Source organism: Aethalodelphis obliquidens, unplaced genomic scaffold, assembly GCF_003676395.1.
Source record: "Aethalodelphis obliquidens isolate GAN/ISIS:26980383/991018 unplaced genomic scaffold, ASM367639v1 scaffold9, whole genome shotgun sequence".
In the NCBI taxonomy this organism is placed as follows: Eukaryota; Metazoa; Chordata; class Mammalia; order Artiodactyla; family Delphinidae; genus Aethalodelphis; species Aethalodelphis obliquidens.
In genome coordinates this window covers 23,205,078-23,222,494 of record NW_020837953.1, presented here as the reverse complement: position 1 = coordinate 23,222,494, position 17,417 = coordinate 23,205,078, and the positions used below count along the sequence as shown (strand labels likewise).

The following is a 17,417-nucleotide window of genomic DNA, read 5'->3' as shown; positions in this document are numbered from 1 at the left end:
CTGTTCAAGGAACCATGGCTATCACTTAAGGTCACCTATTTGGACCTACCATGAGGCCATTCAGATGCCACCAGGTCCAGAGATGCTGAGCCATCCCCCCAGACCCCCGCTATCCCCTGCCCTGTGTACTCTGCAGTACACAAGAGCGGGCGATCCAGAAATGTTTGGTGAATCAATGAGTCAGCCCAAAGAGCATGTGAAAAAGACAGGAAATAAACACTAAATTACAAGCAGCATAAAAATAGCCACATTTCCAAAGCAGATTTTTCTGATTCTAAGAATCTAAGCAGGAGCAGAAAAAACCCCCATCCCCTCTCACTAAGATGTCTCGATCCAGGGTCCCCGGAGTAGCCTTACTCTTTCCTGCCCAATCCAGATCTTTCTATCTGCAGTATGACTTCAAGGTGTCATCTTGCCTCCTTAAATCCTGGGAGCCCATTTACCTAAGCCTCCCTCCTTGTTCAGAGGCCAGTGCCAATCCATCAGACTCTATCTTTCTAACGCTCTCAGCCTCCTATGCCCTTGGCTTCGAGTCCAGGTGTTTCAGCCACGCTCCGTACCCCAGGGATGGACAAAACTCCCCCTTTCTCTGAGGTATGCTGAGGTCGCTCGTGGCGTGACTTTCCTGGCTGGGAGAAACCTTTGTCAACACGCAGCCTGATCACAAGGCTTCTCAGACACATCCAGGTGGTGGGGCACCTGTTTCTGCCGGGGTTCTTTGGGGAATGCCACAAAGCTGTGACACATTTAATTCCCATCACCTGAACGAGGAGTAATTTTATTTACTAGCAGAAAACATGGCTCTGTTATAGGTATGCACGGCTCCACGATTCAGGAAATAATAACACACAAAACACTTTTAAGCAATCACATTTAGCGGGATAAAAATACATAACTTATCCTACTTACCAAATGCAATGTGAAAGATGGTGCTGACACGCTGAGCAAAGATGCTTGGTATCAGGTGTGATATTTGACGGTGGAATGTTCACTCATTTTGTCGTCTGCTACTGCTCCCTAGCAGACAAGCCATACAAGGCACCGAAGGTTTGAGAACAATTATGTGGGAGGAAAAAAAAAGGAGAAAATTCTATCCATTCACTCCATTTTCTTTTACTGTGAGCAACTCGATTTGAACGACCACAAATAATCGTTCTTACCAGCCTACTGTGTACCTGTTCAACACCTCAGTCTGGTTTACGAACGGCAAAGTCCTAGAGGAATAGCATTTGGAAAAAGAATGCCTGTTTAGCAAGACCTTACAATAACCACATCGCCTCTACCGTAAGAATCAGCACGCAGGTGGCGCCCACTCACTTACCCCAGGGCCTGGCTGCTCTCCGTGGTGCTGAACGCAGAGGTTGCGGTGGACCTTAATTTCCCTGCCGCTCCCAGGACTACACAGGGTGTTATCATTATCTACGAGCTTTTATAAACACATAGGAATGTGATTTGTATCTCTCCCTCAATGTGAAATAGAGGTTTTGTAGGTCTGTTTTGCCACACTGAAAAATCTAGTCTCTTAAGACTGCAAATTTAAGGCTTCAAATGCGTGCAGATTTGTGTGTGTGTCATAGGAAAGTGGATGCGATTTTCTTAATAGACTGGGGGTGGGTCAGGGACCCATGTTTTCATCTGATTTTTCCATGGCTCACCAAGGGATGTGGCACAAGTCACTTCCTCTTTTCATTCCTCAGTCTCCCAACCTGTGAGAGGAAAGCGTGGGGCAGGTACTGTACTCCTGAAGTTCTGACATTCGGAGTACCTCCACTTGTGTTCTGGTTCTTCCACGGACTCAGAGACTGTCAAACAGGATGAGTTTGCCTGGCCTCCTCCAGCACAGGAAGACTTTCTGGATCCAGAGGAAGAGACGAGGCTCAGCTTCTCTTGTAAGAAGCCAGGGATCCAATCTCTCTGCTCAACTCTCCCCCAGCCCTCAGTCCCCATGGACCAGCCATAACTAAACCTGAGAGTTCACCCATATTTTATTTACAGATTCGATGTTACGAGACAAGTAAAATAGACGGCTGTCACCTCTATTAAACTGGGCAGGAAAAATGGTCATGTAGGCCACAGGCTCTTTCTGCTCACAATGTGTCACCTGTTTCCTTGGGGAGAGAAGCAAGAAAGAGGAGGTCCTAGTCTCAGGAGGGGAAGTTCGGTGCTTCCCTGCAAACCTGTCCCACCCTCACTCTCAGCTACACGAATTCTGTAGACAGGTCAGCCCAGTCAGCCGGGAGTTGGGACCATCACTTAAGCCCTCAGTTTCCCCACTGATCCAAAGTAAAGTCACTGTAGTCACTCATCAGGCTTGGGATAAAGGCAGGCTGTTGAGTCCCACTTTGGGAAGCTTGTGCCTGAGAAGCAACCCTTCCATTGGTCGTCCCTTACAAGTACACAAACACACACACACACGCACATGTTCACACTCGCTAAACCCACTGTGGATGGCGTTTATGCTCCCAGGGTTAAATGGCCCAGGCTGACTGTCTATACAGCCTGACTCTCCAGGTTAACTGTCAACACCTCACTTGACACAAACCTGTCATGTAAACCTGTTGTCTACACATCCCGGCAGGATCCAGTGATGTGGCGTAAACAGGAAAAGGAGAAGCCTGACCTGTGGCTGGTGGTAGCACAAGTGGCACAGCTACAGTTCTGCCTGGAAGCTAATTGAGTGACCCGTCTGTTGAGGATGGAACCGCAGAAGTTCTCTTCCATGGTTCAGTTCCCAGAGGGAGCAGCAGAGGTGCTGAGGGGCAAATGGGAAGGAGAGAGGGAAGACGTCAGAAAAGACAGGAGGATCGTGGTCTTTTCTTTTGCCTCTTCTTGAAGTCGACAGCTTGTGCCTCTCTCGAGAAAAGACTCATCATGATATGAACCAGACAATGGATATAAAGACGAGTTCTAGGCCTGAGAAAGAAAGGCCCACTCCCCTAAACACTCCAGCTGTGCCCAGCAGACCTCACGGGAGAGGTCTTGGCATAGAAGGTGCTGAACCGATGGAGCAGAACACCACCATGGACAGCATTAGGACACTGACTTCACAGAAGAATCTAACAATGTCTTTCATGAAATCCTTGTTGACAATATGGAAAAAGTGTTGAGCTGAATGAGAAGGTTAGGAAGGTTAGGTGGACTTATATTCAAATGACTGTATGTATCAAGGCATTCACTGATTTAACAGATAGTTATTAATCACCTACTGTGTGCCACACACGATGCTAGATGCATTGGGAAAGTGGTGAATAAGCCAGCTGTGGTCCACGCTTGTCTCTAAGAGAGCTTCTCTCTAAGGTAACCAAGAATTACAATTCAGTAAGTGCTACGACAAAGGAAGTTCAGGGTGCTGTGGTGACTCACAGAAGGATGTGGGAGTCAAGAAAGGCTTCCTGGAGGAATACATGTTTGCTGAGACCTGAAGGATAACTAGAAGTCAGCCAGAAAGAACAGCAAGAGAAGAGGCCAAGTGTGAGGGAAGGCACAGTGCTTTCTGGGGACTTGGATGTTTGGTACAGAGGAGCAGAGAGTGTGTGTGAGGCAAGGAGGGACAGTGCATGAGTCTAGAGATGCCAAGCACGGCAGGTCATAAAGGGCCTGAAAGCACAAGGAACCCAGTGGGATTTCAAAGCTGGCTAAGTGTAGGGTAGTGGATCTAAGACCACTGAATAAGCCAACAGACTCTGACATTGGTTATTTCCTGCCTAATGTGTTGATGGCAGGGATGGCTGAAGTGAGGGAAGGCATGCTCGTCCCAGGCTCAGATGGCACGAAGCATGCCAGACAACAGAAAGGAAGCCACAAAACTCCACTGTCCACATCTGCGGTTCCCAACCTCAACCATACTGCAGGCCAATAACCACTTACTTCTCTATCACAGACCCCTGGAGCAGGCCGAGGCGGAAGAAGAGGGTGAAATCCATGCCCACCTCCCAAGGATGGACAGATGGGAACAGGCTTTGGTGGTCCAGAAACAAAGAGCCAGAAAAACTGCCTGAAGGTTCAATGATAGGATTTTCCAGGGATAAATGACAGGTCTTGACTTCAGCCTCGAAAGATCAACTGCCACAGAGAGGATGAGAGAAATGATAGATGGGCAGCGGTGCCTGCATAAAAGATCTTGTGATCTCATGAGACCACCAGCCCAGTATAAATCAACAGAGTGAAACGGCTGCAGAAAAGCCTGAAATAATCCGGGGGTGTTAAGTAGACACCAACGCTGAGATGTGAGGAGAGGATGAGTTTACAGTTTTTAATACATAAGCAGGACTGTGGTCAGCTCTGGACACCATGCTGAAAGAATTCGTTATCTTTAGTCCGGAGAAATGCCTTTACATTTCTGTAGGGTTGCGCTGTGGGACAGGGCGCAAATCCAAACCAGAATCCGGGGGCGGCGTAAGCATAATATTAAGAGCAATGGATAACATTTAGTGAGTGCTTACCATGGCTGTAGTCTAAACACATTACATGCATTACTCATTTAATCCTTATAAAAACCCCGTAAGGCAGGTATTATTATTATTATTATTATTAGAGATTAAATAATTTGCCCAAGATCACACAGGTGGGAAATGATGGAGGCAGCCCTCAAACTCAGGCTGCTGGATTCCAGAACCTGTGAGCTTATCCACAAGTTAGATTGCTAGAATGTATTCAGAACTTCCTTGGGGCCAGTCACGTTAATGCTCACAATGATCCCATGAAGTCAAATCTATTACTATCCCCATTTTACAGGTGAGGAAATCTAGGCTTAGAGAAGTTAGGTGACTTACCCACAGTGACACAGCCCGGAAGGAAGGAATGAGAGCTCAAACTCAAGACAGATGGATTTCAGAACCAATACTCTCAACGTCCAAGTCCTACTGCCTTCCCCAGAACTGCAGGAAAACCAATTTTAGGGGAAATTTTGCAACAAAGATTGGAGTCGGCCCATACGTTTGCAATAAAGAACAAAGCACGGTTGAAAAGTGGTGAGTTTCCTGTTACAGGTGGTATTCAAGCAGAGACGAGATATCCACCTATGGGGGGCAGGGGGGGTCCTCCAGTGACTTAGAACAGTGGTACTTAAAGTGTAGTCCTCAGATAAGCAGCACCAGCATTATCTGGGAACCTATTAAAATGCAAATTCTCAGGCCTCACCCAGACCCACTGAATCAGAAGCTCTGGGGTCTGTATTTTACTGAGCGCTCCAGGTGATTCTGATGCATGTTAACGTTGGAGAAGCAGAGGCCTAGACTGACCCCCGGGGTTCTTTTCAGTGTGGATTCTGTGATTCTTCACCACAGACAGGAAATGTGATGCCTGGAGCCCTGGGAAGGCCTTGGCTCCCTGCTTCTGCTTTTCCGCCCAACTGGGCAGGCTTTTTGGAATAGCATATTTCAGTTCTGCAAAGCAGATGCAGGAAGGCTTTGCAGAAGTCTCTCTCGTTCCTATATTTAAAGAGCTCATCCCTGCAGTGGTTCTGAGAACTCTATAAACCCCCTTCCATCGCAGCCTGTCTGCATCAGTCCCTTTAATAGCACAAGACTTAATTGTCTCCTATGGATTGGAACCCTCTTCACACAAACTGGAATCTTAGCTCCATCTCCCTTCTCTTTTTCCCTCTGCCTTCCTTAACCACCATTCAGCACAGCACCAAAGGATTTGAAGTGGAAGCTGCCACTCCCCCCCAGATATCACTCCATCTCATTATCTCCGATCTGTTAACATCACCATGGGGACTCTCTCCTCCCCCGCTTTTGTGGCCTCATTACCTGGTGTCTCCCAGCAGAGCCAGCAGTGTCTATCCCCTGGGGCCCAGCCTCCAGCTGCAGACCCTCTCTGTACTGGCTTGCTCCGGAAGCAAGCTTGGACTCCACATCCAAGAGGACTGATCAGGACTCCCTGGACCAACCCCTCAAGAGCATCCCATAACCAGGGTCTTCCCAGCTCTGCATACATGCAAAACACATTTCAGTTAAAACGCTGCGAATGTAGGGAAGGACCAAAACCCCGTGGGCTTCAGGTGTGTGATAAATAACAGGCTAGGAGGAGTCTGGGAGCTTCTGGACATATAGGAGCATCCTCAGAAGAGCACCCCTCTTGCTCCCTAGCAGGGAGCAGGTAACTGGCAGGTAACGGTCACAGGCTGCCGGGGACATCCATTCCACTGCTGGGCATATGGGTATGTCAGAAATGGGCAGATACCGTGTACTGAGCTGCATGGGGTACTGATCACAAGGTTGGCACAAGGCAGACGGTATACAAGAAGCAGATAGCCTCAGAGCTCCGAGGCTGATGGCGGAGGCACAGCCTCCACTGCTGGGGAATCCTTTTCCTCCTGACATTTATAACCAGGCACTGTGTCAAGAGCCTTATATACTTTATCTCCTTTAATCCTCACACCAACCCCGTGAAGACCCTATAAGTTTCAACCATATGAAATTTTTATAGGTCAAATATGGTTTGACCTATAAACCATAGCTGAATATGGTTTAACCCAATATTAATATTTCTTCCTTGTGGATGAGGAAATGGAGGCTCAGAGGCGAAGTGACTTGCCCAAGGTCACACAGCTAGCACGTTAGACTCCCACTCAAACTCAGATCCACCACATCCCATCACACCCGAGACATACCATCATCACGTTTTAAGGTGCCAAGAAAGAAAAAATCCTGCACGTCAACTCGGACTTGACACGTCAGACACAGACTGATGTCGGAGATGTGAAAATGTGGGGCGAAGAGTCAATCTTAGAATCAATGAAATATATTTTTTGACTCCAAAAACTTCTTTACTAGAGAAAGCCCTGCACATACCCGCAAGTATAGCTACAGCCAAGGCCAGTGAGCATTAGTGAACAAGGTACAAAGGTCAAAGGAAGCAAGGAGAGGAACGTGGGAACCCGAGCTTTGTGGGGAGGGGAGAGCCTGGCTGGCGCTGAGGTAGTGTGGACCCTGCCGGTAATTCTGAAGGAAATAAACCAAGGTAAGGTGGGGGCCGAGCGCTCAGGGGCCCAGTAGCTATAAAATGTGGCTGAAGGGAAGCAAAAGCAAAATCAGAATGACCCGTTGTCCTCAAACCTAGTGCCCTTGCCCTCAATCCAGTCTTCTCCCCTCTCTCAATCACGCTCAATTAGGATTCAGTGTCTGGAGCACAAAGAGAAGCAGAAGAAAACAGGGACTTCAGAACAAACACAGGTGCTAATAGGTACAGGCCAGTGAGGCACCTGGGGCACAAAATTTAAGGAGGTGCTCACTGTCACGTTCAGTCATGCAAGAGCAGGGTCACCACTTGACCGCCTCCTTAAATCCTGCTCCCCTGCCGCCTCCCTCACCTCACCCCAGTCCCGCCCTGTGCCGGAGTCAGACTCCTCTCCTCCAACAAAAACAAGAAGAAATGCTGGCATTTGAACAGCATTTAAGCTTTTTTGAAATGACATCCCATCTATTTGACTCCATGAGGCAGGAAGTCTCATCCCCACTTTACAGATGGGGAAACTGAGGCCCTGGAAAATAACATGACCCCTCCAATCGTGCCTGTTCTGAATCAGTCACTTCTGTGGGCACTCTGAGCAGTGCAGTTTCCCCACTTCGAGAACAGGTCAGTCCCTGCAGCCACCATAACCCAGTCTCCCTGTGTCCCCTGGAAGAAGGAACAAGGTGTAGGAGAAGGGTAGGCGTGGGCTCTCCTCTGCTTTTGCAGACGTGGTATGGTGCAGCTCTTGCACCCAGGTCCCCACATCCAACCCACAGTGTCTGCGGGACAGCAACACATATTCCTGGGCCCAGTGTCAGAGGACCTTACCCTCCTATTGTCCACCAGTCTCAGTTCACAGCAATGCAGGCTCTATTTAGAAGGTTGGAATGTGGCTCTTGCTTAAAAATAAAATGACCATAAAACCTTTTAGCCTGGAAAGGATGTTGGAGGGAAGATGGGATTGGGAAGGAAGGGAGGACAAGAACTAATTTGCTGGCCACCTTCTCTGGCCAGGCCACTAGCTGAAGAGGATGAAGGGAGACACAGACACAGGGCCCTGGGATTTCCTCAACGCTCTGATGATGTCTTTGAGGACAGCCTGGTGGCTGCCAGGGTGACATGTAGGCTGGAGTTTCCAGAGTAGAGGGATTCCTGTGGGTGGACTGAACACAACCAAGGGAGAGTCCAACCTTTATTTCGGGCTCAGATTAAAGTGTTAGGCAGAGGGCTTCCCTGGTGGTGCAGTGGTTGAGAGTCCGCCTGCTGATGCAGGGGACACGGGTTCGTGCCCCAGTCTGGGAAGATCCCACATGCCACGGAGCGGCTGGGCCCGTGAGCCATGGCCGCTGAGCCTGCGCGTCCGGAGCCTGTGCTCCGCAACGGGAGAGGCCACAGCAGTGAGAGGCCCGCATACCACAAAAAAAAAAAAAGTGTTAGGCAGAGTCCAGACGCCTGGACAAGTTGGGGTGTAGTCAGTGTACAGTTATGCGTTGCACATGCGGGAGGGGTGGGAAAGACCATTCCTATCTTTCCTCTACAGGAAGCATAACTACCACTTGGTCCATCAGCAAGGAGAGTCTGACACTGAAAACCGGCACTGGTAGGGTTAAATGTTGCAAAGCTCATACAGCCCAGGCCTCCTGAGGCCGCACTCAGCACTCAGAACCATGGGGGGAGGGGCGTTGCACTCAGCACCCAGAACCATGGCGGGAGGGGGCGTTGCACTCAGCGCATACGAAAATCAGTGCTTCCCATCTTCCGACTACACAGACAGTTAAAAGCACAGGATCTGGGGTCAGGCCGGCGGGAATTCTTATCCTGCATCCACCACTCACTGGCCACGTGATCCTGGGCAAGTGACCTCACCAAGCTTAGCTTCCTCATCTGCAAAATGAGGATAATATCTGCAGGGTGTTTGTGAAGGCTAAACCAGATGGCGAGGAAAAAAAAACGCAACAGCTACATGTCTCGAGCACTTACTAGTCACATCACCAGTCACTGTTGGAAAAGCACAGTCCCGGGCAGCTAGTAAGTGCTCAATAAACCAGGGCCATTGCATTGCGGTTGTGTGTTGTTTTCCTATTTTGATTTCGCTCCAGACCCAGGTGGGGTCCCAGGCAGGAGACTTACGGCCACCTCAGCACAGGCACACTGCCCCCTGGCGCTGCTGCTGGGGAATCAGCACCTGCGAGAAGAGCTATTCCAGCCAACTAGTCCAAGGCCTGTATGCACCAGGCCCGCCCCTGGCCCACCTGTCCATCCAGAGCTCCCCAGGAGGACAAGCCAGGGCCCGCTGGGGGCAGGCCCCAGAGGAAGGGCCCTGCTCCTGGAGTTTCAGTCTTCTCTGCAGCCAGGCAGGGCCTGGGGAGCCCAGGGCTCCTCTCTGCTGCTGGCCAGCCAAGGGGGAACATCAGCTCTCTTGGTTCCCTCTGGAGGGTCCTGACAAGCAAGGCAGGGCGCAGGCGGAAGCAGCAGGAGGCAGAGGCTGGGGCAGCTGAGTGCGACAGCCTGGACGAAGCCTGGCCTCAGCAGATCCGAAACAGTGCCAGTGGTGGAGCACAACCAGGTCTTCCCCTAAAAGAGCAGCCCTGAGCCTCCTCTGCATATGACCTTGCACGCCCCCACCCCCAAGGATGGGGTTGTTCTTGTACCCATAGGGCATCTGTGCCTCCCCCCTCCCCACGGAGGTGGCTGTTTCCTGGGGCAGGGACACGGGGCCTGTGGGAAGGTGGGGACTCATCTAGCTGTGAAACCTACAATGGCACTGACGGAGGCTCACAGGCCCCACGAAGGATCCTAAAGGCAGCCAAGCAGCCTTGCGTTTTGAAGGGTGGGATGAAGAGCTGCCCCTCAGAGCGCTTTTGAAAGAGCACAGTGGGCTGGACTTCTGAAGTCAACTGTCATGCCGGCAGCAGGGGGATGCGAGTGACCTTGGAAGGGCCTGGTCGGGACGCTGTGCTGGCTCACCCCGCATCAACCACCTCTAAAAACCCCAGATCATCCTGACGTCAAAAGACTGTTTAGCGCAGTGCGAGGCAGGCATCAAGAAGAAATGAAACTCCAGCTCGAGAAGGAGGGAAGCCCGGGCTGACAGGAGCAGCTGGGCTAGAAAGTGGAGGCAGAAATTCCGGAAGTTAATGCTTTTTAAGGCCCCTCGGGCCACTCCCAGGTCTTGTCTGAAGCTATTTGCTTCCAGGGGGGAAAACCCTATTGATCTTCATTCAGCGCCTGTCTGCTCAACACGGCGGGATGTTTCAGCGCATCACCAGTCACTGTGAGAAATTTCTCATTGTTTTATGCATAGCAGCTCCCAAACTCAGGAGACGAACGTTCAGGACCATTTGGATGAACTGATCGCAGGAGATGCAAACAGGGCTGACTTGGGAACTCTGGGCGAGGGGACCTCATGTCCCTGGGACAGACTGCAGTACCTGCTACCCCGCGCCACCCCCCTCCTCCACCCCTGCCCCCAGCTCAGGCTCAGAGCCTCGAAACTCTTTTGCTCTGTCTGTAGATGCTCGGAGGGGCCGGTGCTGAGCCAGCCTTTCCCTCCCGCCTCCCACCCCTCCACACACACCTGCTTTATGTCTCTGCAGCTGTTTGGCTCGGAACCTCCCCCCCCACCCCCCCACCCCCCCGGCTGGCTAGAAATCACCATCGTCCACTGGAGCTCCCCAGCTACCACCCCACTGTCTGTCTCCCTTTTCAAATTCCAGGCTGGCCCTCTATCCTACAGTATGTATGTAACACGAGGGATGATCTAGCCGTGAAACCTACTATGGCACTGACAGTCCCCACCAGCCTGCACTAAAGGGAACTTTGAAACCACAGAATATCCCCAGCCATCACGGCCAACTCAATAGTTTACAGATGGGAAAACTGAGGCTCCAGGTGGGTGGGAGAGTGTGATTTGACCAAGATGGCTCAGGAAACTGGTGGAAGGCAGAGCAGAAAACCCAGGCCTCCTGGCTCCCAGCCCAGGGCCCCTCCACTTCAGCTTCTAGGTCACGTAACCAGGAAATCCAGGTCCCCACATGAGGCCACTGAAGCACTGAGAGGACCCATGCATTAAGCTGCTTTCTGTGAGTTACGACGAGGATCCATCTGAACAATAAGAACGATGATAATAATAATAATAAAATGTTGAACAATATGCCTTGAAAACCTTCAGTAAGCAACGCTTGATAACCACACGCAGAATACATCTTCCGCATATTCATATAAAATAATCAATGATCACTTTTTTCCTGCAGACTACAATCCAATTACTCTCTCTCCCTCGCTCTCTTCCTTACTCTCCTTTGTTACTTGCAAACCATCCAAGCAATCAATGCCTTGACCTCTCCCTCTGATAGACACAATTACAAAAAGACAGAGCAATGCAATTCATCTATTCAAGACGGATTGTTTGAACACTCTGTCACACTGCTGAGCTATCCATCTCCTTGTCTAAGAGGAAATTTCAGTCCCCAAAAAAAGGCACAAAGAGAGGGAGCGGGTACGCTGCTCCCCGGCCCAGAGAGCCCCTTGCACACCTGCAGAAAACCCCTCTCCCAGGCTGGTGCTAGGCGACGCCTGCCTGCTGGGCAAAGATTCGGCTGTCAGCGCAGCCAGCTCAGGCACCAGTCTTGGGAACCAGAAGCACCCAGCACACGCCGGAGCCCAATTTCCAAGGCCTCAATTCCTGCGGCCCTAGCCAGAGCCCTGAGATCCCAGGGGTGGGGAGAGAGAGAAGAAGGGAGATGGCATCAGGCCCAGCCAACATGCTGTGTTTGGGTTTCAGCATGAGATTCTCTGTGTGTGTGTGTGTGTCTCTCTGTGCCACGTCCACTGTAGCCCCTGGCTCCAGCTGAGACTCCAGCCTGTGCTCAGAAGGACAGAAGTTCAGCTCCCCAGGAAGCTCCAGAGAAGCCCAGGGGCCTCAGAGCCTTCCCATCCTCCATCCAATCCGGCACAGCTCCGGCAGTCACGTTCGGCCTCGGCCCAACACCCCAGTCCTCAGGCTGGGAATCAAACGGGGCAGGGCTCTTGGATATAAACGGCTTGGGCCAACACGCTAATTAATCCTGGGGCTTAATACGAAGAAGATTAGAAGAGAGGAGGGCTTTGCCATCCTTAATTGCATTATTACATGGTGAACCCAAGAAAGGGCGGGCAGCCTTCGGGCTTCCCCTCAGGGCAGTGAGGAGTCCTCCAGTGCAAGTCAGTCTCACAGTAAAAGAGAGCGGGTGAGGATACATCATCCGGCCCCTCCTCAGCTCTGCCTTCCGGGGCTTCCCTCACCTGCTCCTTCTCTTCCTGGGCCCCCAAACACTGCCACCCCTGACGCTGGGCAGGAGCGTGCCCATCCCACCCCTGTGGAGGAAGGACCACGGAAGAGGGACCTGCAATGCATGGGCTGCGTGCATAGCACCTTTTGGGTCCCCCTCTTTTCTCCCAAGGGCACCCTACCATGCAGGCCCACAAAAAAAACAGAGGGAAAGAAGCAGGGAATAAAGAACGAACTGGCCCACTACTAGGGGGCTGCCTGCTCCTGGAATGGTGACCAAACTGGGCGCTGGGGCAGGCAAAGGTGCAGAGATAGAAGAGATATTTTTGTCTTGCCAGGAGCAGACTGGGCTGCAAAGGGTTAAGCCTGGTCGCGAGGGCTGTCCCCAGAGTCGGGCGCCTGGATTCCTCTGCCTCCAATGTCTGCCTGCCAGGGTCCTGGGCATAAAGGGAAAGACCCCAGGGTGGGCAGAGCTGAGGACTGTGCTTTACCCTCGTCCAGGTGTCCAGTTCAAGAGGATCTGGAATCCAGGAGAGACAGATTTCTGACTGCCTCCTAGGAAAACCTCAAGTAGAGAAACCAAGCTCGACACTGGTTCCCTACACCCCCTCACGGTGCCGGCAGCCCAGAGTCCGAGCCTAGATTAGAGCCACAGGGGAGGAAGGTGGTCCTGGCTCAGCAGAGCTCTAGCCTCCTTGTGCCAGATGCTGGTGGTGGCGCCTCGCGAACCCAGGCGGCCCAGGTCTCCGGCCTGGTGGCGGGCGCAGGGCCTGCGTGGCGGAGGCTCCCGCGTGGCCAGGCCGGGCTCAGCCCTGGCGGTCTCGGGCCTGGAACACTCGGAGGCATCCCGCACAGCCCGGAGCGCTGCCTACAGGATGCCTCAACAAAGTTAAAACCCCGAGTAAGAGACTCTGACGAGAAGAGACGCGGGGACGCCAGAGCCCCAGAACGCCGCACGCAGCCCCGCCGGCCGCCGCCAGTTGCGGAGGGATTTCGGCTAACTTTAAAATCCACTCGCATCCCTCTTGTCGCCTTTTCTGGCTGCGCTGGGCGGGCTCCGTCGTTCCCTTCCCCCTGCCTGCGCTGCCCCAGGCGGAGGAGAGGCCTCGGCCGCGACGGGTGGCTGGAGCGACCGGCGGGGGCCGCCCCTCCCCTGCCCCGCGCCACGGGGCTGAACGGGGGCCACCGAGGCCGAGGGCAGCCACCGGGAGAGAAGACCGGCCGCCCTTGTCATGCGAAGCCAGATCCTGCGTCCCCGCCGCGGCCGCTCGAGCCCTGCCCCAGGTGGGGGCGAGGGGCCCTCGGGGAACGAGGAAGGAAGAGAAGTTGGCGCCTTCCCCAGGGGTGCCGCTTCGCGGAGAAGCCGGGTCCCAGAACTCGGTCTGCGGCCGGTCCTGCTGGCAATGGCCGGGAAATGCGCCCGCGACTCGGGCTGGGACCGGAACGCTTCGCTACACTCTGCCAGCTCTGGCCTCCCAGAAGCGCGCCAAGGGCCCCTCGCCCGCCGCACCCCGGCTGCCTCCTGTCCAATAAGTAAGGCCCATGACCCCGGCTTTGGAACTTTGTCCTCACCGGGACGAGCTGGTGGTTACCCGGCCCCGGCAGCGCGGAGAGAGGGTGGGAAATCTCTTGGGATCGCGTACAGTGGCCCCCCGTTCCCGCCCCCGCCCGGTCGCACGGAGACCCCCGGCTCCGGGGAGCCCTTACCGATCCGGATGACGTGGGGCATCCCGCGCGAGTCCGGGATCCAGAAGGCGCACACGAGGAGCCCGGCCCAGTATTCCCAAACCAGACTCCGGAGGCGCCGCCAGGGAGCGGTCATCGTTGGGCGCCGCCGAGCGTGCCCGGGGCGCGGCCGTGGCGGGCTCCCTGGGGCGGCAGCTCTAGGCGCGGGCGCGCAGCAGCCCCCGAGGCGCCGCCTGGCCCAGCAGCCCGGCTCCTGAGCGCCGCTGCGAGTGGGGGGCGCCCCGCGGCGCCGCGCACATCTTACTGGGGGGCCGCCCCGCCGGCGCCCGCCCAGCCCGGCTGCCGCCCACGGGCCCCCCGCGAGAGAGGCTCCTGGGCTCCGCTCGGGCTCCTTTCGGACTCGGCTGCGGCTTGCGTCGGCTCGGCTCGCGCGCGGGCTCCCACCTGCCCCGGCTGCCGGGCGCTGGCGGGCGGGCTGCACGCGTCTCCGGCCGCTCCTCCTCCAGCCGCCGCGGATGCTATCGCCTGGGCTCGCACAAAGCCCCGGAGTGGAGTTGCACGCGCGCACACTCTCCCTCCCAGCCCCCTCCCCCGCGCCCTGCCTCCCGCCTCCCGCGCCGCCCGCCGCCCGCGCTCCCTCCGCACACTCCCCCGCGCACACACACTTCACACTCACACCCGCCGAGGCGTACACCCGCGAGCTCACACCTGGGCGGGGAAGGGGACCCGGGACCCGGTTTGGGGAGACGGCCGGATAACGAGGACTCTCCTCGCTTCCCAGACGTCCGCATCCGCCCTGCCGCCCCCAGTCCCTTCGACTGCGAGGGCACGGAGCCTGGGAGCCGGGCGTGGAGCACGAGAGCTGGCACCGCGAGCTGGGAGACGGCGGCAGCCTAGCGGCCGGACAAGCTGGAAGAGTCGCGCCCGCAGGGAGCGGAGGAACCTGGAGCCTGCCGTCTGCGGAGTCTCGTCTTCCAGCTCTCACGCAGCCGTCGCTGGCTGGACGGCGGCGGCCGCAGACTGACCCAGGAACCGGTTTCCCTCCCTAACCCCATCCCTCGTGGAAGCAGAGTTAGAGTTGGGGCTGGGACTCAGGGGAGACGGAATTCAAAGCGGATTGTCCACGCTGGGCTAGGGGAGCTGCAGGAGCTGGTAGGGGTTGGAGAGCCCAGGCCAGACCCTCTGCTGTGGAAAGCAGGACTGGACCATGCACCACAACTATAGGGGCTTGGCAGGAAGATGGCTAAATCCTTAGATGCAGAGGGGCGGCTGAGATGCACGCTGGTACTTCCCGTCCCTCTTCTTCAACTCTGCAGGAGGGGCTGGCCCCCTCCCCCATTTCTCCTGAGAAAGAATAAACAGAAACTGTAATTTTCCGTGGGGTGGAGCAGGGCCCGTGGGGGAGCAAAATAGAAAGGGTTAAAAAAAACAACTTGTTTATTAGCAATAATAAATATTTTTTTCAAGTGGCGCTGGGTGTCGAGGGAAGGGAAGGGCTGTGGAGCGAGTCTGGAACAGGAGGCAGCGAAATACGCAGTTAGACGAATTTAATGACCTTTTTGACAGAGACAGAGTGGTGCCCATACAGTAGATAAATAAACGGATCTGTCACCTGGCAGCGGCTAGGCTGCGTGTGAATTTATTTTTCTCATTTAAATAATTTGATCTATTCCATCATTCCAATCTCTCCCATTTGCCAGCTGTCTGGTAAAAGCATGGTCCCAAACATCTGAAAGGCAAATCTTTAATTTTCTTACAAATAGACCATGAGTCGGCCTCTGTGTGGCCTGTTCATGTCCCGGTCTTTTCTTTCCCTCCCTGTCCAGGCATAGGAGACTATGGCATTGTGTGGGGGTGTGAATACTGCAGCACGGCCAATCCTGCCGCTTGCGGAGGGGCTCCCTCCCCCCTGAAATGGGGGTGACTGTGGCTGTGGAAGGAGCAAGAGGGGAGATTCCCAAGGATCTCCTCTCAAAAAGGGAAAGAGGTGCTCTTGAGGGCATCCCCCAAAGATACGCCAGCAAATGAAGGTTACCATTTTTTTTTTTTTTGCCAGACTTTGGGCCTTCCTCATCCTCAAGCAGGAGGGGTTAGTTTCCCAAGCAGCCACTGAAAAATGTTGCCCCGGGGACCAGAGGGAAGGACATGCAGACCAGAGCCAGAGAAGCAGCAGCTGCCCCCTCTTGATAGAGAGTAACGGGCCCCAGTGGACACCGGCAAGGAGGAAGTGCAGGAGGAGGGAGCAGAAGCGCCGCCCCCCCAGGATAAAGCTGAAGGAGCCTCTTCGTTCAAGAGTAGACGCTCCAACCCCATCACTTATCAGCTTCCACAGCTGGTTTAGTTGCTCCAAGGAACCAGAAAGTCCAGGCTGTTCACTAAGGAAGAAAATTCCAGTGCCCTGATAGGGAAACGGAAAGGGAATGGGCAGGATCTGAACTCAAGGCAAAGGATGCAAGGCTAAAAAGGCATCACCAGCAATGCCCAAGGATGGTTAGGGGCTGGGTAAGGGGGAGAGAGCCTGGATGCTAGGTCTGTATTGGTTATCCTGCAGGCAGCCTCTTGCCATGAGAGGGGCAGGGTGGCGGGGAAGCTGAAAAGCAGAGGGGTGGAGGTGTGACTCCAGGCAATGGGCAGATCTGCACCCCAGACCAGAGCCTGGGAAAGGCCAGTGGGAGAAAGAGAGATGAAGGGAGGGGACCAAGAAGAGGAGGGGCAGCAGCCTCCAAAGATGCCGAGAAGGACAGTGGTGCCGCAGAAGTGAATGTAGGAAGGCAGAGGGGCGATCTGAGCATCCCAGGGCATGAGAGTGTGGCCCTGTCACCCGCAGCCCCCTCAGCACCCCCGGGGAAACAGCATCGGCGGGCCCTTGCTCCTGCTGCATCCCACGGTGGGTGGGAGTTAGCCAGCGCTGCAGAGGGAGGCTTTCCTCAGCTGCCACGTTGGCTGCGTTGGGAAAAGCCTCCAGCTGCAGAGACAGTGGGGCTCGGTCTGCAGGCCTGGCCACCCAGCTGGAACCGCGGGGTCAAAGGGAAGCCGGCTTCCCCCAGCCGAGGACAGGGCCTTATTCTGGACCTGGCTGCAAGTCACTCTGTAACACAGAGGTCTCCCCAAGCTGACAGCAGCCGGCTGCCTCCCAGTCAGGGGAGGGTGGGAGGCATTACGACAAAAACATTAGCCCTGATAATAATGACCACTAGTACTTAGTACATGTTTTCTGTGTTCCAGATGAGGTACCACTCAGCACACCTCATATGCATCCCATCATCTAACCGGCTCACAGCCCTCTGATAGGATCTGGGTGGTTTTTGCATTTTACAGTTGAAGACTCCGAGCCTCAGAGAGGTTGAGAGGTCCAAAGTCACACAGCTAGTGGGTGACTCTTCTCCTCCCCCTCCCTCTCCCTCCCTCCCTCCCTCCCTTCCTTCCTCCTTCCTCCTCACTCCTTCCCTCCTCCCTCTAGTTATATCACTGCCAGGCTCTGTGAGTGGGGAGCTGCGGTCCCTGT

At 54.4% G+C, this 17,417-nt stretch overlaps 1 protein-coding gene across 2 annotated transcripts in view; it reads right to left on the bottom strand.

Annotated features, from left to right (window-relative positions):
• Positions 1 to 14,063, bottom strand: part of GRIK3 (glutamate ionotropic receptor kainate type subunit 3) — a 238,414-nt gene extending 224,351 nt beyond the window's left edge. Inside the window, exon 1 of one of the 2 annotated variants that reach the window (XM_027109070.1) lies at positions 13,934 to 14,063. In XM_027109070.1, the coding sequence (XP_026964871.1) occupies positions 13,934 to 14,048 (115 nt within the window). In that variant the 5' untranslated portion in view covers positions 14,049 to 14,063. The remainder of the gene's footprint in view (positions 1 to 13,933) is intronic. The other variant, XM_027109071.1, reaches the window with a different exon arrangement.
• Between the last annotated feature and the right edge of the window lie 3,354 nt (positions 14,064 to 17,417).